At 38.7% G+C, this 26676-nt stretch overlaps 1 protein-coding gene across 2 annotated transcripts in view; it reads left to right on the forward strand.

The window, feature by feature from the left end:
• Positions 1-26676, forward strand: part of alk (ALK receptor tyrosine kinase) — a 453640-nt gene that overhangs the window by 144270 nt on the left and 282694 nt on the right. For both annotated transcript variants that reach the window (XM_066675096.1, XM_066675104.1), the window contains exon 2: positions 24116-24229. In XM_066675096.1, coding sequence (XP_066531193.1) covers positions 24116-24229 — 114 coding nt within the window. The remainder of the gene's footprint in view (positions 1-24115; positions 24230-26676) is intronic.

A 26676-nucleotide genomic window follows, 5' to 3' on the forward strand; every position in this document is an offset into this window, starting at 1 on the left:
ATCATTATTTCTGTCCTGTCTTCATGGTCAGATCTACCATATGTGTAAGGGCATCAGAAATTTGCTTTAAAATAAGTACTTTTACAATATTGTTTCCAAAAAAAGTGATGCTATGCAGATTGTGATTAAGTGCAGAATGCAATTATGTATAAATCATTTAAACTTTATTTTTAATTGAAAACAGTACAAAAATGAATAGCATAATACATGGAAACATATACTTTGTTCTGTTTCTGCACAAGGCAAGTTGGTATCTGCCAAATAAACTAGTTGCCAAGATCGGATATTTGTTTGTGATACAGTGAAAGGTGCATATTCATCACAAATTATCTGATGCCCTCACACTGGAAAATCTTAACAAGGTCTTTTGCTGAGGAATTGTCAGAAATGAACTGATAGATGGATCTGGACCAAAGTTGATGCAATGTATTATTTTAAATTATGTGTTATGTTTGCAGACTTTCTGGGGACAGTGCATCTAACACTAATTTGGACGGCACAGCATAATGGGTAACACCACTACCCTCCATGTGGCAGACTGGGGTTTAGTTCCTGACCCAGGGATGCACACTACACCAATTAGAGTCCTTAGGCAAGAGTAATGGTGTTTAGCCTACCTCTGCTGCTGTGAGCACTGAAACTGTTAGTGTGCCAAATGTCATAAATGTTACGGTAGCCCAAAGGCACCAAAAGATCTTAATATGGCCTTGCCTCCCTCATTTATTTGTTGGCAATTCTAAACTTTGCTTGTTTGTGTGTGGGAATAAGCCTAACGATCATGTTTGCTTTGTATTTTGGGCCACCTTGCCTGGTAGTGTGGACAGCTGGCCACAAGGGAGCATTCCACGGAGGAGAGCTGCGGTCCTCAGGGGCCGCAGCTTTGCCTTGGCAGCTGTCAGGTAAAGCACGGCACGCTGAGATTCCTGGTATTTGCGTCAGCCGCCTGACAGGCGTTGACTGATGCAAGCTGACACGCTCCGGCTTTGGCTCTGACAGCAGGCTCACAGCAGTCCTGTGTCCTGATTTTTAATTATCATTGTGCAGTGCCTGTTAACTTTGATCGCCATTACCTACAGGACAGGACAGCCTGGGTGGAAGCAATGCTGCTGCTGTCCAGTCAGGGATGGCATTTGTCACATTCTACATAGTCACTTCTTCAATGCAGTGAATAAAATGTGATAGATGACAAATCAGATGCCCTTGTGAATGCTAAGGACAATTCCAGGTGCGAGGAATAGTGAAGCAAGAAGACAAATCCGAACTGAACAAGGGCAGAATGGGGACGAATATCATCCATTTGAAAGCCCTAAATCCAGAGGCCAAAACACGTGGGGCAATCTTGTAATAATTCAGCCATCAATATCACCTTAATCACTGGAGTGGTGGCACTTATGAGACGTTTTCTCTCTCACTGCTTAGAAATTACAAATGAGCTAAGGCCTGTGCTCTGTCTCTTGCAGAACCTTGCCCTATCCTACAAAGAATGTGAAAGAGAGGAAGATACGATAGATTTATAGAGCATAGACCTTAGGGAGAAGACAGACTGCGCAAATAAGGATGTAGCCAGCTTTTTAGTGTCGGGAGAGGTCAAATAGAGTGTAGTCAATACACCATTAGTCAACAGCTGTGAATAGGTATATAGTCCCCTGCAGGCTATTAATTTCATGGTGCTGCCCATGTCCTTCTCTTTGGTCATGATAATCATGCAAAATATTAAAACAAATAGGCCGTCTTGCTTAAGCTAAATTTAGCTAAAACTAGCTGAAGGTTTCAACATTTCTACTTAACCATTACAAAGGTATTGAATTTTGGACACAGGCCATTTTTATATTTTTATTCAGGAAACAATCAGATGATTCAATAAGCATCATCGTGGCAAAATTGATAAAATATATTTTTTTTTATATCAGTAGGTTAACCCTCTGGAAACTGTAAAGATAATATTGTGAGTTTGGGTGATGTTTGGAGATGGGTCACTGATTTGATAACTGAGTTCCTACTGTTGTTCTGATGTGAGGATCATGTTTGTAAGTCAACACTATTTCTTGCTTTTGATTTGTACTATTATTTAATGGTTTTGCAAACTGGATTACACAATGTTGCCTGGTCCTGAGGATTGTTGTGGTATATGGATCATGTCTGTATAATAAATCATTAATGCTTAGGGACCAAGAGTTTAAGTCAAGGGCATTAAAAGGTTCAGCTAAGTTCAGAATAGCTTAATTAGCATCACCGTGAGGGGTATAGTATTTCCAAAGCATTAAACAATGGCTATTGCAAAGAAAATGCAAGAATGATAACTATCATTTGTAACTAACAATTGTATAATTATTATTATTATTGTTATTATTATTATTATTATTATTATTATTATTATTATTATTATTATTATTATTGAAATATGTACGTAAATGATTGGGATTGAGTGTATTGGTGTGGGGAGGTGGGTATTGGAGTTTATTTTTTGGGGGATATAAGGGGGTAGTTGTTTAAAGAGAGTACCCTTGTGCTGTAGTTACATGACACTTACTTAGATTACTTCCACTCTTTTGGTAAGGCTTTAGACTAGATATTCTGTTCTGTGTGGATTTGATGACATTCAGCCACGTGAGCACAGTGAGGTCAGGTCAAACTGAATGATTAGTTTTGAACCACAAACATCTCTCCAACTCCTACCAAAAGATATTGGATGCAGTTCCATCACTCCAGAGAGATTGCAGGTGCACTGCTTCATAGCTCAGTGCTGGAGGGCTTTATACCCTCCAGGCCGTAATGAAAAAATTCAGCTACAATACTTGCTTCTATCTGTGTTACACATTGGAGACATTTTAAAGCTGTTGTTCAAAAGTCACACTTATAAAATTGTGCGTTTATATATTTTTTTAAAGGATCAAAAGGCTGAGTTTGTATAATAGCCTTAATCCATGACCCAATGGCCTCAATATCCCCTCTACTGTGTGATTGCAGTATTTTATCTTCAATGTTACAGTGAGACAGGTTTTTAACCCAAACATATTTGCATTGCTAGACATGGTGAATTGTACTTTTGACTGTAGCATGGATATAGACCTAAAGACAGCATCCGTTTTGCTCCAAAAGGGCACTAGCACATCACAACCAGATAATCAGGGACTTACGGAGCATGTTAATAAAAAGGGTTATTGTGACTGCTGGAAGACACATGTCCAAGAACACGGTGGACTTAATATATCAGGACTTGAAAAGTGTATGGAACATATTAAAAGAGAAGTGAAGGGCAAAGATAGGTGAAGCATGACTGATCTGAAAGAATCATCTTGGCAGAGACAGAAAACAAGAGTTTAGAAATAGAGATGAAGAGATGAAAACATATCAAGAGCCCTGAGTAATGTGGACTAGGCCAGTGTGGAAAAAAAACAAAAAAAAAAAACAAAAAAAATAAAAAAACAAGGGAGATAAGAGATTTGTGGAGAGACAAAACGAAGAGCAAGAAACAGCAGAAGGAACAGATGCCCCATAGATTTGCCTGTCACACTCATACAACAACAACTACTGCTGCCTCTTCTGCACCCTGTGTGCTAGAATGGAGAAGCCACCCCTGGATAAAACCATTTATCTCTGAGTAGATGTGTTCATGGAACGTTCACACACTTGCTCTCTCTCTCTCTCTCTCTCACACACACACACACACACACACACACACATTACATCACATCGCATGCTTGAAACTTACACCAATCAGCCATACCATTACATTACCACCTCGTTGTATCTGCACTCACTGACTGAATCGGTCTACAATTACAGAAAGTATTCCATCTGTCTAGGGCTGGACAATGATTCAATATCAATATATATCACAATATATAGGTCTTATTTAGGTTGGGATCATTCTCAGTGCTGCACTGACACTGATGTGGTAGTGTGTTATTACATGTTGCACTGGTACAAGTGAATCAGACAAAGCAGTGCTGCTGGAGTTTTAAAAACTGTGTCAATTCATTGTCCAGACATTTAGACACACCTACCTTGTTGGTTCACCTTGTGGATGTAAAATCAGAGACAATAGCTCATCTGTTGCTTCACAGTTCTCTTTTTGTTGTCTAGTTCTTCAGTGGACAAAGGATATGTTTGGTCGTTGGGTTATAAAACTCCAGCAACCCTACTTTGTCTGATCCACTTGTACCAGCACAACATACGTAAGCACACCAACGCCACGTATATTTCACCACAGTACTGAGGTCAATCATTCTGCCAAAATGTAAAATTATTTCTTGTGGAAGTCCTGATCATTGTAGAGCAGAGTGAAAGAGTGCTATAGTCTGTAATTGTAGAACTACAAAGTGCTCCTGCAGAGTCAGTTGAGCTGAGAGAATGGAGACAGAGTGTAGAACCAAGGTCGTGGTCATGTTATACTGGTTGGTCAGTGTATAGGGTGTGGCACAAACAGAGTCTTCTTTGTCCCTGAGCAATTACCTTGATTTACTTTTCAGAAACTTAGATTAAATTTGCTGCCCCATTTGTATTTGTGTTTATTCTGTTCATTCTGCGCTGTTCTCCCTATAGAAATTATGCACTGCCTGTATCAGTGCATTTAGAATGGGATGAGCTGGACCTCCACCATTGTGTCTTTAACCTCCGATAAATTACTTTTGGAGTGGAGGCGTCAGACCACTGACTCGTGGTTGCATGCAGGCTTTTTGTAGATTACATCTGTAGCAAATTGGTGTGCTTGCTTGAGCAGTCATAGTCCAGTAAATGGGGCAATATTTTCTGGCCTGTCGATCTTACTGTGGAGTACAAGGGGTGGGAATCACAAGGCATCTCATGATGTGGTATTATCATGATACGTTGCCCACCATAACAAACATATTATGATACTGTGATTCTGTAATACTCAGTATAGGGCAAGACAATAATCCAGGGTTGCCATTGGACCTGGGAGATTTAGCCTCCTAAAAGTACACAACCCCAAATGTACTGTCTTAAAAATATATATAAAAAAATCTCCTTTATCTGGACACTATAAGATGTGCTTCATATTGAACCAATACAGGATGCAATTTGTTTCATATTTTTGAGGTAAGAACATTAAGATTGATGATTTGTTTGCGACCCAATCAATGCTCCTGGACGAGCAGTCAGCATGAGGTGGTGTCTCCCCCTAGGGGTGTTAGGGAGGATTTATTAGTGGCTACCTGGGGACTCCAACAGCCTCAGACATAAATTTATTTCTAACACACTTCCCTCGGAAAAGGAGTGAGCTTGAAGTGACCCAAAGAGTAAATAAATTGTATTCATGAAAGCTAGATATGTACTGCATTTGGTACAGCAGTCAATTTCTAGTATAACAGACAGTGTTTCTGCTGTTGTAACATAATGAAGCCTAGCAACTAATTTGTAAAATGCACAATGTTAGTTCCAGAAGCAGCCACAATCCCTGAGGAAGTAAAAGTAGACACTTCATTCCCTGATTCAGTGGAACTTACGACACACATTGACTCCCCAATGATGGTGTTTTATAGGTGATCAGCTCCTGAGAAACCGTTTGTTGAAAAATTCAGTGGAATTACTGTAAATGAATATCATTTTAGATCAATTTTACGGTGTCATATCAGGATTAATGACAGGATTAATGAGTTAGGCTGTTCATATCCAATCAAACATCTCCTTTCTTGTTAGTTTTGCGCCCACTTTAGCCATTTGATTCTCTATAATACAGCATAATATCTGTGTAACTGCTAAATATATGAGACAGTGTACAACAAATTGCATAACTTAACTTCATGCTTCTAATATACATACCCTGACTGCAACATGTTCCTGTCTAAATGGGTTATAATTCCAATATGAACTGGCCATAAACTGCCATAAAGCTGTCTGTGGTGGCTATGCATATTGATTTTGTTGAATAATTACTTTAATTCAGTCACACAGCTCCAGGGGCCTGGAGGTTGTGGGTTCGATTCCCGCTCCGGGTGACTGTCTGTGAGGAGTTGGTGTGTTCTTCCCGTGTCCGTGTGGGTTTCCTCCGGGTGCTTCGGTTTTCTTTCCAAAGTCCAAAAACACACATTGGTAGGTGGATTGGCGACTCAAAAGTGTCTGTAGGTGTGAATGTGTGTGTGTTGCCCTGTGAAGGACTGGTGCCCCCTCCAGGGTGTATTCCCACCTTGTGCCCAATGATTCCAGGTAGGCTCTGGACCCACCGTGACCCTGAACTGGATAAGCGGTTACAGATAATGAATGAATTACTGTTCTAGCAAATCACAATCTTTGTCCATTCAGATTGTGCCTTCATTTTTTAGACTTTTGATTTTAGACTTTATTTGATTAGTGCAAATTTGTGGCGCCATGTATTAGTGACTCCAACTGAAGGGATAGTGGGTTTAGAGCACTTGTATGTTTCGGTAAAAATGTAGAGATTGGCAACACTGTATCGATAATGTATTGCAAAAGAAAGCAATATATCACTGTATCAGTAATTTATCTAACCCCTTCTTGCCAGACAGCCATCCAAACATGTTACTGTCTAGTCACCTAGAGATGTTCTAGAGAGATTCATGGCTTATTCTTTCAGAGGTATTGTCCTGCTAAGTGTGTGAGGGTAATACATTCTTTAAAAGAAGTGAAGGAGAAAGAACGTTAAAAAAGCCCCCAACTGTGCCAGAATTCTGATCAGACACATTGCTTCTCCACAGGAGCACAAGGACAGTGCGGCACTTTTACGACTTTTGAAGGGTGTAAAAGATGATGGGGTTTCTGAACTGCTACAATAGACGATCCGCTTGCTGATGCACCCATTCCTCCCTCTTTTTCTCTTCCTAAAGCTAGTATGAAAGGATTGTTTAGTCTAGGGCACTGTTCACTACAGAAGTGTGAATAAATGCCAATATCCGGCTTCACTCTCTGGCAGCAACCACCTAAAGTATTGATTGCTCCAGGCACTGCCCTTGGAGAAGGTTATTTCACACAGAATTACCCGTCGAACACTGAAAACCACCCATTTGATGTGGCTCCAGAAAGGGCAGCCACTAGGCCTACTGACACTAACTGCATCATCCAAAGTGCTGATGCACACAATGCGCTGACCCTTCCTTCTCCGGTTTTCTGTGACTACGTCTCTCACCCTAGCCCCTTCATCCACTCATTCTCTTTCAACTCTAAAGCTGTAAAACATGCTCCTGTTCTTCAGTGCACCCAATCAGAGTTGTGACCTTGACAAGCCCACAGCTCCAGCCCATGATCATAAACATTGCCCTGAGCGGGCCGCTTTGGGGCAGCACCAGGTGGTTGGTTTGAGATGGGTGATGCTGATAGTGGTCATATTTGAGAAGGGGGAAGGCGGAGGGTGAGATTGGCCCTGCAGGAATCTGAACTCAAGTAATGATCTAAGGTCCCTGTGGTGAAAGCTTGGAGCCTTGATATCTCTCAGGTCTCTCACACACCTGAAGGCATAGATATTTGACTGTAGATTCAGAGTAATGGAAGAGCACCTGGTGGAATGGGACCAAGATGTAGCTTCCTTCATTGCTTCATGCATTTTATATTTGAACATGTGGAAAAAAATTCTATGCAAATTTCAGAGACCATCCTTAGTTTATTTAGTATAGCATTTTATGGTAACACTTTATTAAAGTAGTCTGTATGAAGACACTCTACAAGCAGTCAACCAACCATCTGTAGACTGTCAACAACGTATCAGTTGACATGAATGAATCATATTAATAGCTGATTATGAAAATGTGAATAGTTCTTTATCTATTGGTGCTTTTCCACTACATGGAACCTACTCGCCTCAACTCAGCTAGGCTCAGCTCTTTTATTTTCCACTAGCCAAGTCTGGTACCTGGTTCCTGGAACCGGGTGTTTTTTAGTCTTTTCTCATGGTGAGTTGAGTAGGTACTACATTCATTCATTCATTCATTATCTGTAACCGCTTATCCAGTTCAGGGTCGCAGTGGGTCCAGAGCCTACCTGGAATCATTGGGCGCAAGGCAGGAACACACCCTGGAGGGGGTGCCAGTCCTTCACAGGGCTAGATACTACATGTGATGTGTAAACATTGCACTGATTGGCCAGAGATACTTAATACTATAAAATGCAGACCTCCCGCAAAAACTTGCCTAGTAAAATCTCCAAGTTACAGCAGCAGACACATTTATTTTTATTCTACGCACAACAGCAGCTTGTAAAATTATGTCTTGGTGTTTTGAAGAAGTTCAAAGGCTCCTTTGATCAGTGGACGACAAACTACTTCGAACCAGATGCTGCAGCAAGAAAATTTTGCTGTGAGAACTGGGGCATGGAGCCATGTTCAGTCCAAAAAATACAAAAACAACACATGAAAACACAACAAGTAAGCAGTGCCTAGCGTTACAGCCACCATTGTTGTACATTTCAAAACCTGTGGTCCCTGTTAGAGACTGATTTTTTTGACATCACCAGCTACATGTTTCCTGGGGGAGCTATGCTACTGGAAAAGTGACTAGGAAAAGGTGCGTCAAGCCATGCATAGACTAGTCGAGTCAAGCTGATGACATGCAGTGGAAAAGCACCAAATGTTTCAACAGGCAAGTACAGACTACATGTTGTCTGTTAACTAAGAATAATAAATAGACTGCAAGGAACAACTGTTAAATTAATTTATATGTATATGGGTACAATTGTTATAATGTCAACCTAATATCAGCAGGCATTCAACTAACAGTCAACAAATATGTAATACATTCCTGTTTCTATTTGTATGTGGTGCATAATATCACACTTGATCACATCTTGCATTTTACCTGAATTTTCACTAATATCATTTGGACAATCAAATTTATAATGGTACTAGACAAATTGATAGTCTATAGATTCATAGATTCTCCTCCATGTCTATGACCTCACAGAAGACTATCCATATAAAATGATAGCTGAAATTAGCTGATATTCTATAGAACATGTACCTAACATCTACTACTACACACCAGATAATCCAAATAAAGTGAAAGATTAAATGGCCAAGCTGTTAATCTAGAACATATGTACAAAGCATCTACAGGTTTGGAGTGGATTAATCCTATTAACAAAATCTTTTTTTTTTTTTACATGTTTTTGAGAATCAGTTGATTAGATGCTTCATTACTGTCAGGTGGGAGGTACTTGACAGCCTGTAGATTGTAGGTTGACTGTTTGTAGTGTCTAAATATAGTGTTGCCCATTTTACTTTTCAGGAGATTTGGGTTAGAGAAATAGACAGTACAAGGTTACAGACTTGCAGTCAAAGCTATATGAATTATAAAGGAACAGGGGGATTCTAACTTAGAACAGTATGCTGACTCCAGAGCCCTGACCTTAAACATCAGTGAACGGGCTTTTGACTGAAAATCGAATAAACGAAGTGTGATTGGCATCTTCTGTACAGCATTCTATGTATGGGTTTGCCACTATGTACCATACACATAGCTTTAAAATATCTGTTGTGTGCCTACACTCATTTTCCAATTTATCCCCTACATTATCCCTATAAGTACACTTTGTTGTTCTGCGGTTACTGACTCCAGATCACGTAGATCTGCAGCCTGTTCTTCATTGTTCAGTATACCCACTGGACCACCACAGAGCAGGTATGATTTTGGTGGGGGATCATTCTCAGTCTTGCAGTGACATTAATGTGGTGCTCGTGTGATGCTGTGTTGTGCTGGTATCAGTGGATCAGACACAGCAGTGTTGCTGCGGTTTTGGAAACACTGTGCCCATGTATTGTCCACTCTATGAGACAGGTCTACCTTGTGGGTCCACCTTGTAGAGGTAAAAATGTTTTCTGAATAATAGATAGACTACACTCTGTCATTGTTGAATTCCAAAGTGCTCCTCTATGGTCAGTGGAGCTAATAAAATTGCCAATGAATGTTAAAACCATGAGATTATTTGAATTATATTATTGATCATTGTATATTAATTAATCTGTGTATGGGCCAAGAGCCAAATAAATAATAAGGATAGAATCTTCTTCATACTTGAGGTAAGTGGACCTTGAAGATTCATGCGCTTAATGATTCTTACGGAACCCAAAAGTGGTTCTTTAGTAGCGTTTGTATTTGTCTTGAAGAGTGCAATGCTTGCAATTAAGCATTTTTATGTGTGTTGCTAAGATCAATACAAATCGACAAAATGTGTGCTGAGGAACATTAAAACAATGAAAAAACTGTTAACATGCTGGAAATTGCACTTTTTCTATTTGAGGATTTTTTTATGCTTAAATGAAAGCTTGATGGCACTCCACGTAGAGTTTCTGCTACACTTCTGCCATGACCGTGGGTCTGGGGGTTCAGTCTTTCCCCTCCCAGACCCAACAATGGTCTGTGAAGCGTTTGGTTTGCTCCCCTCGTGTCTGCGTATGTGGGTTTCCTCTGGGTGCTCTGGTTTTCTCACACAGTCCAACAACACACTTTGGTAGGTTGATAGGTGTGGTGAAACTATCCACGGTTGTGTGTGAGTGAATGATTGAGCGAGTGATGCACTGTGAGGGACTGGCTATGGTGCCCTCTCCATGGTGTGTTCCTGCCTTGTGCACAATGAATCCAAGTAGGCCACAGACCCACCATGACCCTGAACTCGATGAAGTGTTACAGAAGATGAATGGATGTTACGAACAAACAGAGTTAATCACACTGTTTCTATTATGGCGTATAGTTTCTAATATTAAATATTACAGTGTGTAATAATTTTAATAGTCAATAAAGGGTATTCATGAAGAGAATTCTACTGTAAATACTTTCCTCTGGAAAATCAGTTCTTAAGGTATAATATAGGCAATATAAATGGTTGTAGGTTGTACACTATTATTGTACTGAGTGTTTTACACTAATGGCCCTCTACACTCCTTATTCACTTCTGCTTCCCTTTTAGAGGCTGCATATTCAGCAAATGTTTATCAGTGAAGAGGCAAGAAGATGCAGCATCCGGGTTTAATCAATACGTGTATGTATGTGTGTGTGTGTGATTCATGCTCTCATGCTCTCATGTTCTCAGGCTTACAGCAGATAAACACTCAACTTTGGCAAATCAACAGTGCACAGTGTTGGAGTATTTTTCTTCGAATCTATCCATTCACGCTTTCCAGTCAAATATGGCCAGAACATAACATGTTCAGTCTAGTTCTGTGTCTCCAAGTTTCGTATTTACTTGATGGTTCCACTGTTAATGTTCCTTGCCATGGCATTAATGTGTTTTAGAGCCTAGCTATGATGAAGGCTGACAGATCCAGTGCAACACTGCATGGCTTCATCAGCTATCTGATGTTTTTCAGCATGCGTTTAGTTTATCTCATGCTGATAATGACCCCTTAATGTCAATCAATCTGTCAGGAGCCAGTTCAGAGTGAAATGTGGGCATCACTGAGTAAAAGACAATTTAATGTAGACAGATTTTCAGTCACACTGCAAATGATCAAAGCAGTTATTAAGTAACGGAACAACAAAAGTTGATGCACTCTAACCTATTCTAGTTTTCTGACTTTTGTGAAGTACACAATATGGCCAGAGGTTTATAAACATGTGCTTAACCAACACTTCTTCTGAAATCAATGGAGTTCTTATTTAGTGTATCGATGGTATTGACATGTCTCACTTTGTTGCAGTAAAATGTTCTACTCTTCTAGAAATGCTTGAGCCTATATTATGAAACATTTCTGATAGAATTTGATGGCATTTAAACTCAAAAACCTTAGTGGTGTCAGGTACTGAAGTTGGAAGACTTGTTCTGGACAGCAAACCCCCTATAAACACATTCTTATTGTCTTCTGAGAATACAGCCTCAAACTTTAAGGGGGCTTAAATTCCTCCATCAGATTCTTGGCATTATGCATGGTGACTTTAGGATCTCATGTGATCAGGTGCAGCTACTCCAAAGTATTCCATTTAAAATGTTTTTTTTTTTGTTTATCCATTGTCTTTTCTGAGGTTGTGCTTGTATGTGTGTAATTGGAAGTTTGTGTTCACAAAGGTTGCAACTTACAGTAAATATATAGTTATTTATCTCTTGCATACTCTGATTTGATGTTTTTTTTTTAAGGCTGCACATATAAAATATGTACTGTTACTGTTACTGATACTAGAGGACATTTAATGAGGAATGCCACTGACTTCAAAAAATAAATCTGCATAATTAAAGCATTAAAATGTAAACACAGTCATTCATAGAGGTATGATATGAACTATTTCATTCTAGAGTATCTTAGAATCAATATTATTCACTGTAGATAGGAAGCTTTTGAATGTACCTAAAAGTGGCTTAAAAACAGGTAAAGTGACTAAATTGATTATTAATACACACTGACGTCTTTGACAGTTATGAGATATGATTTTACTCTGAAATGCTTTTTGAAAGCTTTCCATGGCAGAGAAGTTCATGCAATTTTAAAAGCAGTATAATCTCCAGTACCCTCTCTTTTACCACCATTAACAAGAATCTGAAAACGCTGAATAAAAACAATGGTTCACTGGTCAGTTTTAGTGAGTGAATATATAAAGTTTGTAAACACACCGTCAACAGAAACTTACTTAAATATGGTGTCACATGTTAATGAACAATTTGTACTTCTGAAGAAACAAGGAGACAAGGTTTGTTTGTTGCAAAGCACTAATACTTGTAAAGATGTAAGATGTTCCTTAACATGAGTAGGTGTATATGAGTGTTCTGATCTTTGACCTTTCTGGTTTGTAACATCCTGCTCAAACTTGCCCCATCTCTCCACTGTTTTTGAGCATCCATTGTTGTATTGGTTTTTGTCTCCTCTCTACTCCTGCCCCTTTGTAACATGCCCCACATGTGCCTTGATTGCTATCCCGGTCCATAACTCTACGCATGGGTTTCTTTTTGTTGCATCCTTGTGTAATGAATTATTTCCCTTTTTTTTTTTGTCATGTATTAGTGTTTGTTTCCTTGCTCTTGTGATCCATGTTCTTGCTTCATTCTTGTGTAATGTATGTGATGTCAGTCCTCTGCTGTGTTTATTACTTTTGTTATGTTTCTTTTAGCCATGAGCCAATAAACACCATTATCAAATATCGCAATCATTTAAACTAGTGATGATATTATATTTTTATTTCAACATGTGCCATTGCCTTTTACCACTGATGTTTTTTTTTTTTGCTTGACTTGTTTATTTAACGGATGACTTCATACAAACATTCTAATCTATGGTGTATGAAAAATGTAGACATATATTACACAAAAATGGCATAAAATTATATACCAACTTAAACATAACATCAAATAACTAACTGCTCCAGTGAAACAAACTCCAGTATGTGACTTACTCTCAAGTAGACACTAAAAAGTGGACAAGCTTGTACAGATAAAGGGTGTCACCTTGCCTGTCTGGCAATATTTCAGTTTCCAACCAAATGAACACAAATAACCGTTAGATTTTAACAGTGTTATATGCCGTCTATGCAGAAAACAGATCACCAAAAAAGGTGGCAATACTACCAATTTGTAAGCACATCTCAGGACATATCATCCAGCTTATGCTTAACTGGGTTCCAGCTTAAATGTTGCTACCTCATAACACTCTCATTTTAAATCTGACAAGTTTAGCATGCTTGTCTTCCTTGCAAAGAATGCATAATCACATGGTAGTGGAAAAAGTTCAGTTTGCTATAGAATGCCTGCAGTTTTGTAAAATGCGATTTGTATTTATTATTTTTTTTGGCATTCTTTGACAATCCAACAGAAGGTTTTTATAGTATTAGTTATTTGTTGATTGCTATTTAAATGTAACATGAAACAAATGCCACTAGGCTATGTTTTAAATTCGAGCTGTCAGGTTTTTTAATTTGATTTAGATTGTTAAATTATTAAGGATGCTGTACACGTTTTTCAAGTTCATAGTTGGAAGTTCATCATTTATTGCTAAAAATAAAAGTCATTTTATAATATTCTACCCAATGACTTTAGTTGCCATGAGTACAAAGATGCTTGTCGGTAATGGCTGAAAGGATGAAAACTACTTATAATATTTGTGTATGAACTAATCTGGATTGTTAAAGACATTAAATAATTATAACTACTGGGGTAATATACATGCATCAAAAACATATTATTATTATTATATCTTCTTTGCTTTCATGGGGTATTTAATAAATGAATTGTTAACACGATAATATTGTTGATCGGGATCTTTCTTGAGGCGATAATCATTTGTCTAAATTTACATCATCACTCATGCCTAGGTTGTTTTACTCTAGACTCTCAAAAATAAATAAATTAAGTAAAAACATATAATGAAATAATTAAATGACTTAATAAATAAATAAATAAATAAACAAATACATACATATTAGTAAATTAATATATTAAAAAAGGTCATACTTACAAAACACACACATACATGCAGAACATTTCTGAAGAATGGCAAAGGAGATCTGATATTTTCCTGTGAGTAAAGTAGCTGTTATGGAGGTGCTGCTCTGGAGGCTCTGAATCTCTTTTTGATTGGGTTAGGCAGATGTGAGGTGGGAGATGGGTCCTAGAAGGGTGATATATATGATTTACTGACTTTTACTATCATGTGCTGACATGGGATTTACACACACACACACACACACACACACACACACAGAGAGAGAGAGAGAGAGAGAGAGAGAGAGAGAGAGAGGGAGAGATGAGGTCAAAGCTACAGTTCAGATTTATGGAGTGCCGCTTCACTTTTTAAAAGCCGTGCTGTATTGCATTAACTCAGCGATTATGGGGGGAGCAGGGAGGCGTATCACTAAATCACGTCCACTTTCATTCAGCACTGGCATTTTATTGATGGATAGTATTTGCTCCTTCGTGTTCAGAATGCTGCAGCCAGGAAGTTTGCTGAAGTGTTTCAAAATTTGGCCGGAATAGGTCTTTCAGTGAAGAAACAAAATCATTTTTAACAGCAAACACTGAGATATGCACTTTTGAAAATGAAACAAGAAATGGCTTAGTGTAGTGTGATTGTTGGTACTGGCCTTTATCATCTGAGGTGTGGATTTTCAGCTCAAAATACTGTATATACTGAAATACTGTACTGCTCTGCCTATTTATAGTTTAGTATAAATGGAATAAGTGTATTTATGGATACTGCAGAAAATCAGTGCTATCCCCGAGGAGCCACACATTTAGCATATACTCTGTTCTGTAATCGCACTGGAAGATTGAATTAACTGTGTTAGATCAAGCTCTTCGGCTCCTGTTTGATATGTTCATGATGTTTATGATCTTTTTGTCAGAAAATGGAAAATTGTGCTATACATTAGAGACGACTCTTTCCCAAAATAACAGTTTAAACTCTTCAATTTGGCAGCATTGAAGAAACATTCCACTACTGAAATGGTTCAGCCAAAAGTATAAATCACCTTTAATTCCATCAGCTCATGGCTGTTTAAGTAAAATGTAAAATTAGATGCAGCGGGAAAAAAAAAAAAAAATCCTAATTAAAATTCTGCAATGTAGAAACTGGTATTTACAAAACATGAAGTCCCAGTGTTACTAATTTGCATTTAAATAAGAAATTACTGTGAGATAGCCAAATGCGCTCGATCATAAAATATATAAAGTATCGAGTCCTCATTTACTTATTAATTTGTTTTATAGTCTCCTTATTAAATGATCTAGGTTTTGACTTGTAGTAAGAGCAAAAGTGTCTGCGCTAGCTCACTGTTTATTGAGGTGTTACTCATAGGAGGTTAATCACCCCCCACATATAAAGCCACACATTACACAGCTACTGCTGCAGAGGAGATGCAGCTAATGCTCCTTCTGCTTTACAACATATTTACAGGCATTATTTTTCTCTTCTCTAGGTGGGTCTCAGAGAGGCTAGTTGAGAATTGTGTGTGCCTACTCCACAATCATCATCATCATCATCATCCTCAGCAGCAGGCGTCAACATCATCAACATCACCATCAATATCATCTCCATCTTCATCCTCATTATCATCATCACTGCCGCCATCATCATCATAATTATTATTCCAGCTGTCAAGTACAGTCATCTTCACCATCAACATCATTGACACTGTCATCATTACAACCACCACTGCCTCTATTAACATCACCTATATCATCCCCCTCAAAATCATCATCATCATCATCATCATTTAAATTAACGTCAGTGATCCTTACCACATCAGCACCACTATTATCATCTTTGACATCAACAAAAAACAACATAATTTTGTCTGTCCAGTCTACAACATGGCTTCCAGGGGCGTTTCTAGACTAATTGGTGTACTGGAGCACACACAGTATTTACAAGGGTTCAGAGATATTCACAGATGTACCCATCTGCTTCAGAATCAATCGTAGGGGCACAACTGTGCATCTAGTAAAGATTCTATTAAATTGGTTATTGTCTTTAAAATAAAAATGTAGGTTAATCATGGATGCAAAATTAATAACAAATTAAGACTAATGTAATGTGTTATTACATTCATTTTTATGCAAACTTTCTTGAAAAACCAAACCAAAACAGAAACAGTATCAATCTCCTCAGTTTCTGAGCTTGTGTTTTCAGTGCCCCTTTAGTGGCTAAGGCCAAAACATGTAGCTATAATCTATCATTACCTCATCTATTGCCTGACTGATTTTATTTTTAATATTTAGGTATGGATCTGACGGAAAGCGATAGCTGCTCAAGCTTTTGCAATTGAGTTTTTACCACCATGACCATGTCCCAAAAAACTGAGACATGGTCAAAATCATCATCATCATCATCATCATCATCATCATCATCATTTACCTCAGTCAATAACACAGTACAATAAAAATCTATTCATCATATATGTATCATATTTATCATCGTTTCACCATTATCATTATTATTGCCACTGTTGACACAATTTTTTTCTGTTTAGAAAAGACACCATCATCATCATCATCATCATCACCACCATCACCATCACCATCTTTTAAATCACTCTTCACTGGTGTAAACTCTGGCTGTGCTCCTCTGATCATTATAGGTGCTGATTAGTGCTAATACGGTGTCATTAAGTTGTCAGACCTGTTAAGGAAGTCAAAGAAGAGACATATTTCTTGATGTGCACTCTCCAGAGGGGGACTAGCTCCTCCGCCTTCTGGCTAGTGAACTGATGTGGAACATCCAGACAGATGTTCTGCTAAATTAAATGAGGGCGATGGTTAGCTTTCACAAAATTTCTGCCACTTTTCCATTCGTCAGTGGTGATACACATAAAAAAAAACGGATTGGTTCATTACACATTTCGATCTACGGCAAGCCCATGACTTCCTCTACAGAGGCAATCTGGAGATGAACACCTGCTTGTGTTGATAAGGCATGTGCAGCCATTTAGATTGTTTAACTCGGTAATAGAGTCTGTGCTTTTCACCGCTGTCAGGTGGTGGAGGAGTATTCAGGTTTGGTGAATCTGGTTGGTGTTTTGAATGGTTTTGTTTCAGTGTTCATGTTGTTATTCTGTTGTGTTTTTTGAGGGGCTGAGGGCAGGTTTGGTTTGTTGAGGTTGAGGTTTGTTGAGGTATATTCTCTCCCAGTGTGTTAACATGTGTTAATCAATCAGTTCTATCCAGTAAAGCATCATTACACCTGACATGGGAATAAAATGCAAAGCTTTGTTCAGTGATTGATGGTTTTATTGATACAAACCATAAATGATCAGATACATAGGGGGTTTCAAGGTCAGGCAGGAAATGAATGCTCCTGCTGCAATATTATATCATACATGTTTCAGAAATTGAGGGAAATGTCACAGGATGCTGTCACTCATCAATCACCCTCAACAATCTATACCAGTATGGATTTTCCAGCACAAGACCCTTCAGTGACTGACATCCAAAGGCAGTGATTTGAGTTATTTTTTCACATTGCCCTTCTTCACATGTATAAATATTATAATAACTGCACATCTTAATTTCCTATGGAAACTGGTAAGCAAAGTTTAGGCTGGCACTGTGATGAAAAGGGATATGCCTCTTCAATGAGATGGTAATAATTTGAATCTCCTTCAAATAAAAATCCAAGATGGTAATAACAGGAGCTCTGGAGATGGTCTCCGGTGTGTACTTATAAGGGTCCTTAACCCCCAAACCAAACTCATTCATTGTGCACTTTCCCTCCTTTTCGAAAGGGACATCACACTGTGCTTCGGTTTCATTGGTCATAAAAGTACATCATAGCTCTTATTAAAGAGCCAGGAATGGAAATGGCCATGACCTTTGTGCAAAACCGAATGCTGACATTTGTTGAAAAAGATAAGACTCACTAATTCATCCCAAATGATACCATTTATCTAATGGGCACGTGTTTTTTTTTCTGTTTTGTTTATTTTTTTTTATTTTTTTTTTTCTCATTATGTTTCATTGTGAATAAGAGCTTCATACAAATGTCAAAGGGATGCTCAGAAGGAGATGTATTAATATTCTGTTCCAAAAAATTGAGCGTAATAAGGAGGAACAGCTCCATTTTATTGTAAATAAAAGCCTGAAATAATGACACAATTAAGTTAATTTGGCTTTGTCTCAAAATCAATGTTAAAACCTTCAGAGAATGGCATTAAACAATAACGTATTGTGGAAAGCATGTAAACATTATCTCTCAAAGCTCAAATCACACGGCTCCCTCTATATTAGCGCAGAAATGTAGGCGTTCAACAAGTCACTACTCAATTTTTTATCATACAGAATATTTGATAACTGAATCTCTGAATTTTTGATGCATGAATCTTCAGGGTAGTGCTTTGCTGTTCAGGGAATTGTTCTGACCTGCACCTCATTTGCACAGTAACCTATACCGTATGTCCTATTTGTATATGAATGCATGAAATATGCTAATATTATAGTTATGTTCTGTGATATATGACCTAAATTGGACCACCCACAGAGATACATTCCTATATGTTCCATATTTAATGAAGCACTGATACCTCTGCCAATGTGAGTCTCCTTAGTGGTGCTGGATTGATTTGGTTGCTAGAGTCGTTTGTACTTGCTTATGTTGAAGTGTTAGCAGTGAGTACAAAAGTGAAGCACAGCACGGATGTTTGTGGTTTATGGCAGCGGTTGTGACTAAATATAGAGCACTTTTTTCATTTCTCAACACTTTTGAGAATGTGAGGAACACAAAAATGTGTTTGGACACTTTCTTTAGAATTTTACCAATGCTTAAATACATTATCCCTAGGTTTAAACAGTTTTTGTACTGCTGTATTTATTTAGTATCATAAGAAGCAGTTTCTTGATGAAGGTAAAGTAAATCAATGATCCTGGAATGGTTGCAGCAGTTCAGGAGTTCTCTGGCTGAGAGAGGAATGCTGTATAGTGGTGTGCATGAGTGGCTCAGCTGACTCGGAGAAATCTCCTGCACATGTGTGGAATACTAGAGAGCAGGGGCTGGACTCCCGAGCCTGAATGAAATCAATGTGCTCCTTTGTCCTATAGCCAGAGTTTAATTCAGACCCTGACATTTTTTCTTTTTTTTTAATTTCTCCTTTCTTTTTTTTCTTCTTTTCTTTACTGGGGGGCTTTGACAAGCATTTAATGATCCACCAAGACTGGACGGGTAATCAATTTATAAGAGACTTAATGTATGTATCCACATCCAATCTTAATTAATATGAAGGCAGACAGCTTGCAGTGACATGTAAGCTATGCCGCAAGGGGCTGATGGGTAGGGAACTGGGTCATGAAAGGGGATTTGTATCCACCTTGTGTTCACTATACGACTAGCCTTTTATGTGCCCTGCATTAATTCTTATCTTTTTTCATCCTCAATTACTTTCCTAGAATATAACGCCGAGGGACACAAGGGGATACAGTACAATAAGACAATATGACAGTACAATATGCAGATTATATGAAAAGAAAAGAGAACTGTAGGTCATTGTAAAAAGTATCGTTTTTTTAAAGTGCCACTAGTATGCCGTCAGCATCCTTGAATTGTTGTGTTTAGGATTAAGTGGAATGTTAATTATAATAATAAATATATAAAAATATAAATGTAGAATAATTACAGTGTAGCTGTATCTCATAGCTAGTAACATAATGAACTACAGTGAAAACGCATGTAATTATTTGGATCACTCAGAGGAAACCCAAGCACACAGAGGGAGAACACTTCAAACTCACGAAACCCTGGGACCCTGGTGCAGTGAGGCAGGGACATGCTACCTGTAGCGCCACAATTCTGCCCAGGCACAAAACTAACGTCTCAAATCCCTCTACATCATTATTATATTTACAAACAACAATGTGGTAGTGACTGAACGTGTAGGTCACCTCTTATGGAATGTGAAATTGTTTCCTTCAGATATGAGTGGAAAACAACATAAAACATTGAACTAAACAGTGACTTCTGGGAGCGAACTCAACTTTATACTGTGGTGAAAATTTGTCAGGGGGGTTTGGCACAAATTGGTTTTTTTTGACACATGAGGATTGAGTTGAGTTGGCAGACAGCTTTAAAAACCCATTCATCAGCCATGGGCACATGTTCCTGTCCACTCATTGGCATTTGGGAGGTGGACGGGTATCTGATAGAGCGCAGGGCTCTCCGCCGCTACCCTCCGCTCCTTCATGGGTAATTGACTTTATTTCAGGATCATTGAACCACTGCCAAACAAAAGCCCATGAGTCCAGCAGTACATCATGTCCCATCAAACGTGTCTTTTTTCCTCCGTGCGGCTGTGTTTTATATTGAGCGTCGGTTATTTATTTTATTATTTTGAAAGGGAGCGAGGCTGTTGTGGCTGAGCGGGCCTGAGATTGGAGCTCTGAGGGGATGTGGGGTGATGAGGAGGAGGCGAGAGGAGCGGGAGCGCCGGGCCTCATTGATCAGATGATGGAGTACTGGTGTGTTTTTCAGAGATAGAGACCCATCCAGCCCTAGGCAGCCATGTGATGAGTGGAAAACAGCTGTAGAGCACAAATGGGAGTAAAAGCGGTCGGATGAGAGAGAATGAGGGAAATTGAGTGGAGCAGAAAACACTCATGCCGGCTGCATGCTCAAATTTTTCAAAACCTGAATGCTCCATCACATTTGTGTGGTGTTTCACGGAGAATGTCTCGTTGTCAGGTGTTAATGGCATCCACCAGAGAGATCTGAATGGAGATGAATGAGGCAGGTGAGCTTCAACCTGCATTGGCCTTGCACTGCATTTGAGTTAGTACTTATGAAAGTCAAGCTGTGTTTACTATTGATCTTCTCTTAATGGTCATTTAGAATGATTAAAGGCTTTACATATACCCATATTCCTCAGAGGCCCCCGCGTATTGGCCCATGCTCTGTGTTCATTACTCTCTGGGAGGAAATAGAATGACCCTTGGCAGACTCTCACGCATTGGCCAGTCTCACTATGAGACTAGTCTCCGTTAACATACTCCAGCTCCAATTTGGCTGCCTATTAATTAGGGAAAGCTAGACAAGGACTAAGTACACTCTGAGAATATAGTCTTTTGTACTTATGCCTGTGAGTGATATGTAATTGCAAAGCTCACACTCATCTCTGAATGTTCCACAGGTTGCGTTTACAAGAGGCCTGTTGGGGTGGTGCAGCTGGGCTCCAGCATTCTGTTTATAGTATTCAAGACTTATGGGAGCAATATCCGCAGGGAAAGCTTTGAGGCAACATTGCCTGATATATCAAGCTGAGTGCAAGAGAATTTCTATGTATATTTACCTCTTGGTATTTCCTCAGTAAAACATCACCAACATAAAAGCTAAGTTATGAATGCTACAGAGCAATTGAATCAAGTACAGTTCCAGCGCAGTAAGTTGATTTGTTCAATCTTACATCTCATACCTCAACAGGAATAGGAATAGAAGACTGGAGATTTATGTCCTCTATCTCTTGAATGACTACATCTCCCAGAATCCTCAGGATCAAACCACATCTCTTGCTTTCATTTCAACAACAATCTTCTTATATCTATGTGGTTGTTTTAACAGACTATACGTTTTCGGTGTGGATTATATTCTATACAAGTGCGTATGTATATATTAACACACACAATTGGTAATTATCCTGGAGTCCTGAATTCAATCATTGTTTAGTGCTTGGATCAGACTACGCAATGTTTTAGTCTTTCACAACATTCACCATGTCAGATTATTCATTCATTCATTGTCTGTAGCCACTTATCCAGTTCAGGGTCATGGCAGGTCTGGAGCCTACCTGGAATCATTGGACACAAGGCAGGAAGACACCCTGAAGTGGGCACCAGTCCTTTGCAGGGCAACACACATTCACACATTCATTCATACATTCACACCTGTGAACACTTTTGAGTCACTAATCCACCTACCAACGTGTGTTTTTGGGATGTGGGAGGAAACTGGAGCACCCGGAGGAAACCCACGCAGACACCAAACTCTTCACAGACAGTCACCCGGAATGAAACTTGAACCCACACCCTCCAGCCTGACAGTGACACTGCCTGCTGTGCCACCCTGCCACCCCCATGTCAGATTAGTGTTATACATTTGTGCCTTGTGGACCCATTCCTGTGAGTTTCAAAGAGGACAGTATGGGCTGTCTGTTCTGCAAAGGGAACTTGAGGTAATGTGTTAACAAGAGCATTTCCTCAATTTCATTTTTTCCACCTGACAGCTGCAGCAGCAGCCTCTTCTTTCTCTCTCCATGTTATATACGTTTGTCCTCCAATTGGTCATTGTGAAGGAACAAGTCATAGGATATGTCAGACAAGGCAGAAAGATCCAAAAAAGTCTAACATGCTAGACTTTTTGACGGGGTGTTGTGGGGCGCCCCAGAGACTACATCACTGATCTTTGATTATGTAATACATGACTATTCCTCTTTCCCGACACTCATATTTGGTTCAGACAATTTGTCTGATACCACAAATTAGTGCCAAAATTGGAATAATTCATTTAGTCTGATCCCGGCATGAGGTCACTGTCTGTATGTTCTCTTAGTGTCTACAGGGTTTTAAATGAGAAAATTTCAAGTTGTCAAATGGTTAAAATTATGTTCCAGAATGCATTGCTGTAGTAATTTACTGGTGATTTAGTTTAAGGTCTGGTTTATAGATTCAGATCTCTTGGATCAGTCTGAGTAGTTATTTTGCTTTCATTCTGTTTACAATGCTGCCTACAGTTTTGACTGATTGTGTTCCACTGGTCTGTTTTAAATATGTTTTAAATATACTAAATAAGCCTTGCCTATCCAAGCTTTTTACTTTAGGGTTTGTCACTGCTTCATTAGCCAAGGATGACAATTCACTGTTTACATGAGGGAGACAGTATATATATATATATATAAGTAGGTTCAATATTTACTCTATAGAAGTTTTTAATAAGTAGTTATGATTGCATTTTTATTATTCTTTTTACAAAAATGGGGACTTTTTTTTAGAATTTTCTCTGTGCGGTGTCATTTTGAAAGAAGACTCTAAGATATTAACATATTTAGACAAGTGTCTTTTTTTAAGTGACAATGGTATCGTGGCTATTTTCAACCAGTGTGCTTTATATTCTCTCTCTCTCTCTCTCTCTCTCTCTCTCTCTCTCTCTGTAAAAGACATGATTTCTTTTCAACTGTCAGTTTTCTCTGAGAGTGCTCTTGGGAGGAAAGAAAGTGCCCTCCTGAGCTTAGAACAGGCCTGACTGGTGTTATATCTCCCTTTAATGCCAGTCTCATGGGGAGCTGGTCTTGAGGCACACTGGGACATGCAATGCAATACACTTGAGAGCAAAGGTGGCTAGTATGTAGTTATATTTATTCAAGTACCTGGGTTCATGTAAATACTGATGCATTTTTACTTTAATTATTATTTTCAAGTTATACTATAACTTCTAAACAAGTTAATACATTATTTTGTCTTTGTGCTACCTTGTGAATTGTCAGAAACAGGTTTACAGCTGTAGTATTTTATTCTAGACCACAGGTATTGCAAAAGGATAAAGCCATGTTCACCGCATTCAATGTTCTAACAAAGTCTATTACATTTATACAAATCACTCAGTGCTTCAGTACATTTTGGAACTGGTGCTTATGTACTTCTCCTCAAGTGTATTACGATGCTATTTTTACTTGTGTTACTTAAAAGGAGCAATACTTTAAGGTTACTTTACTCAACTCTAACTGAGACGGCATCTGACCATGAACTGTGATTTGGTTTACAGGTTCTGCTTCAGCCCGAAATCCAGGGAGTACTGATGCCTCTCTCCGATACTGGAATTTTTCCTGGACAGCAGAGGACGAGCTTGGCTTCCCCAAGGAGACGGCACCCAGCCTGGGTAAGTCACCTGCCATCAGCTCGGTTCTGTCTCTCTGCTTGACACGGCCAGAGAGAAGAGTGGCCCTTTATAGGCTGTGATGTGTGTTGGCAGCTTGCTGTCATTGCCTGTATATGTCTCTGTCTCATTCATTGCTTATTTTTACAGCTTCTGACTGTCCGAGCTTGAACGTGTGGAATGTGGTGGATCTGATCAATAAATTACTTCAGTAGTCTTGAGAATATTAGACACAATGCTATAATGCTAAGTCCACATGGTGTGTGTGTGTTTGTGTGTGAGTGTGTGTGTGTGTGTGTGTGAGAGAGAGAGAGAGAGAGAGAGAGAGAGAGAGAGAGAGAGAGAGAGAGATAAAAGTGACAGTTCCTGGCCCATTTACAATGCACTAGAACAGAACAGTTAATAGAGCTTCAATTGCCTTTAATCACATGATCACCAGCCACTATATATATATATATATATATATATATATATATATATATATATATATATATATATATATATATATATATGGCTTGGCTGCTGTATAAATTATTCTTAAATATTTGCTTACATTTACAGTCATATCCATCATCATTAACTAGGCCCTAGCAATAAATGACGAATGCGCTGTGAATCTGACATATAATCCTCAAAATGACAAGCCTTTGAGATAATACAATGTGTTGTGTAGTGTGGAAGCAATGTGTCAGAAAATCTGACCAAGATTCCAACTTTATTTAATATTTAATTTTATATTCCACTGGTTAGAGTAGACACTCTACAATACAGCTTCACAGAGATGCAGGTTCAGGCCTCTAATGAGTGAGCCAAGGGAGAGAGAAGTAAGAAGGAGGGGGAATAAAATCTCCCTAAGAGCATGAGGAAGACACAGTATATGACAAACCAATCCAGACACCATGCACAGAGCAGGTTTAATGAAGGTCCCAAGGTAAGTGAACCAGGAAAAATGACAACACTGAAAACAAAGGCAATCTCAGGAGTCATGATTCAGGCAAGTAGCCAAAAATGCTACAGAAAATGATGATGAAACAGACTCCAAAGATGGGAGACCTTGTAAATAATAAGAACCAAGTGAAAGACGTATTGACTGAGTGAGTGTGTGATGCAGTGCGATGGACTGGTGCCCTATCCAATATATGTTCCTGTCTTGCCTCCAGTAATCCTGGGCAGGCTCCAGACTCACCTGCAACAAGATCTCCAAAAAATATATATATTTCACTAAACTGCACTCCAGATAACTCTAAATTTTATTTGTTATAATCCATAATTATTTTAAATTTGCTAATAACCGTTAGAACCGTTAAACTAAGTAGAGTCAAACTCTGTTATTTACCCAGAGAACAACTGAAAAATAAAAACAGCACTCCTATAATAACATAATACCGTTTACTCAAGCACAAAACACTCTGGTTTCTAATCTTTTGGAGCTCACAGTTAGATTTACAGTTAAGTTTAGAGTTATGGTTAGGTGGGTGAGTTCAAGGTTAGGATTAAGGTTTAGTTAAATACTTATCAGTTTACTTTAAGACCAGCCTGCCACCTAAACCTACGCCTGAACAGAATGAAGCATTTACAGATGATGAAAAAAATGGCCCAATAGAAATGCTCCAAAGTGAATTGGGGGAAACATAACTTGCAGTAATTTACTATAAAAGTTAGCTTCTCCTGTAATTTTGCCATTTTAATTATAAAAGGTTTTGTTGTGATGATGATATACTTGACTTCTGAGGGGTCCTTTGTCAGGCATGGCTAGGAAAAAAAAACAAAAAACAGATGTGGTTGGTAAACCAATGCATTTAATGTGGTCCAATTTGGTGAATTTCACATATACACTACTCCTTGTGTCTTAAACTAGTTCTGCAGGTCTGTGAGACCTTAATGAAAACATGGATCTAGTTTGAGCAGCTGGACACATTTTGTGGTGATGTATTTACAGAAATGATTTAGGTGACTTTTAGTGGCTGTTAGCATCCTTAGCCTATAAGATCCAGTCAAAACATGTCTTGGCTGTCAGACTAAATCAGGTGTGATGAGGTAAATTGTGTGAATTAGAATTTTACCATTGCTTGAATGTAAAAGGATAATAGAGATAAAGATAGAAAGGTGGAAGTGGGCAGTGGAGCCTGTAGGTGAAACACTAAAGTTCTCAAAAATAAATTTCTCCAAAGTTACTTCTAAAAGGAATAATATTCAAAGGTGATGTGTCAAGTTTTACTTCAGCAACAGTTTTAGAATAGTGTTGTTTAGATTTTAGAATTGCATTCAGCCACAAAACTGTACTTAACATCAAGTACCAATGTTGGATGGTGAGTTCTGGAGCATAAACACCACCCCATCTCACCAAAGGTCAGTTGTACCGCTCCACATCAGGGCTTGGAGGCTCTATATTCCTATAATCGACACTTGGCATTGAGCCGATTGACTTTATCAGTCAACATAGTTCACAC

This window comes from Hoplias malabaricus, chromosome 1 (assembly GCF_029633855.1).
Source record: "Hoplias malabaricus isolate fHopMal1 chromosome 1, fHopMal1.hap1, whole genome shotgun sequence".
Classification (NCBI taxonomy): domain Eukaryota; kingdom Metazoa; phylum Chordata; class Actinopteri; order Characiformes; family Erythrinidae; genus Hoplias; species Hoplias malabaricus.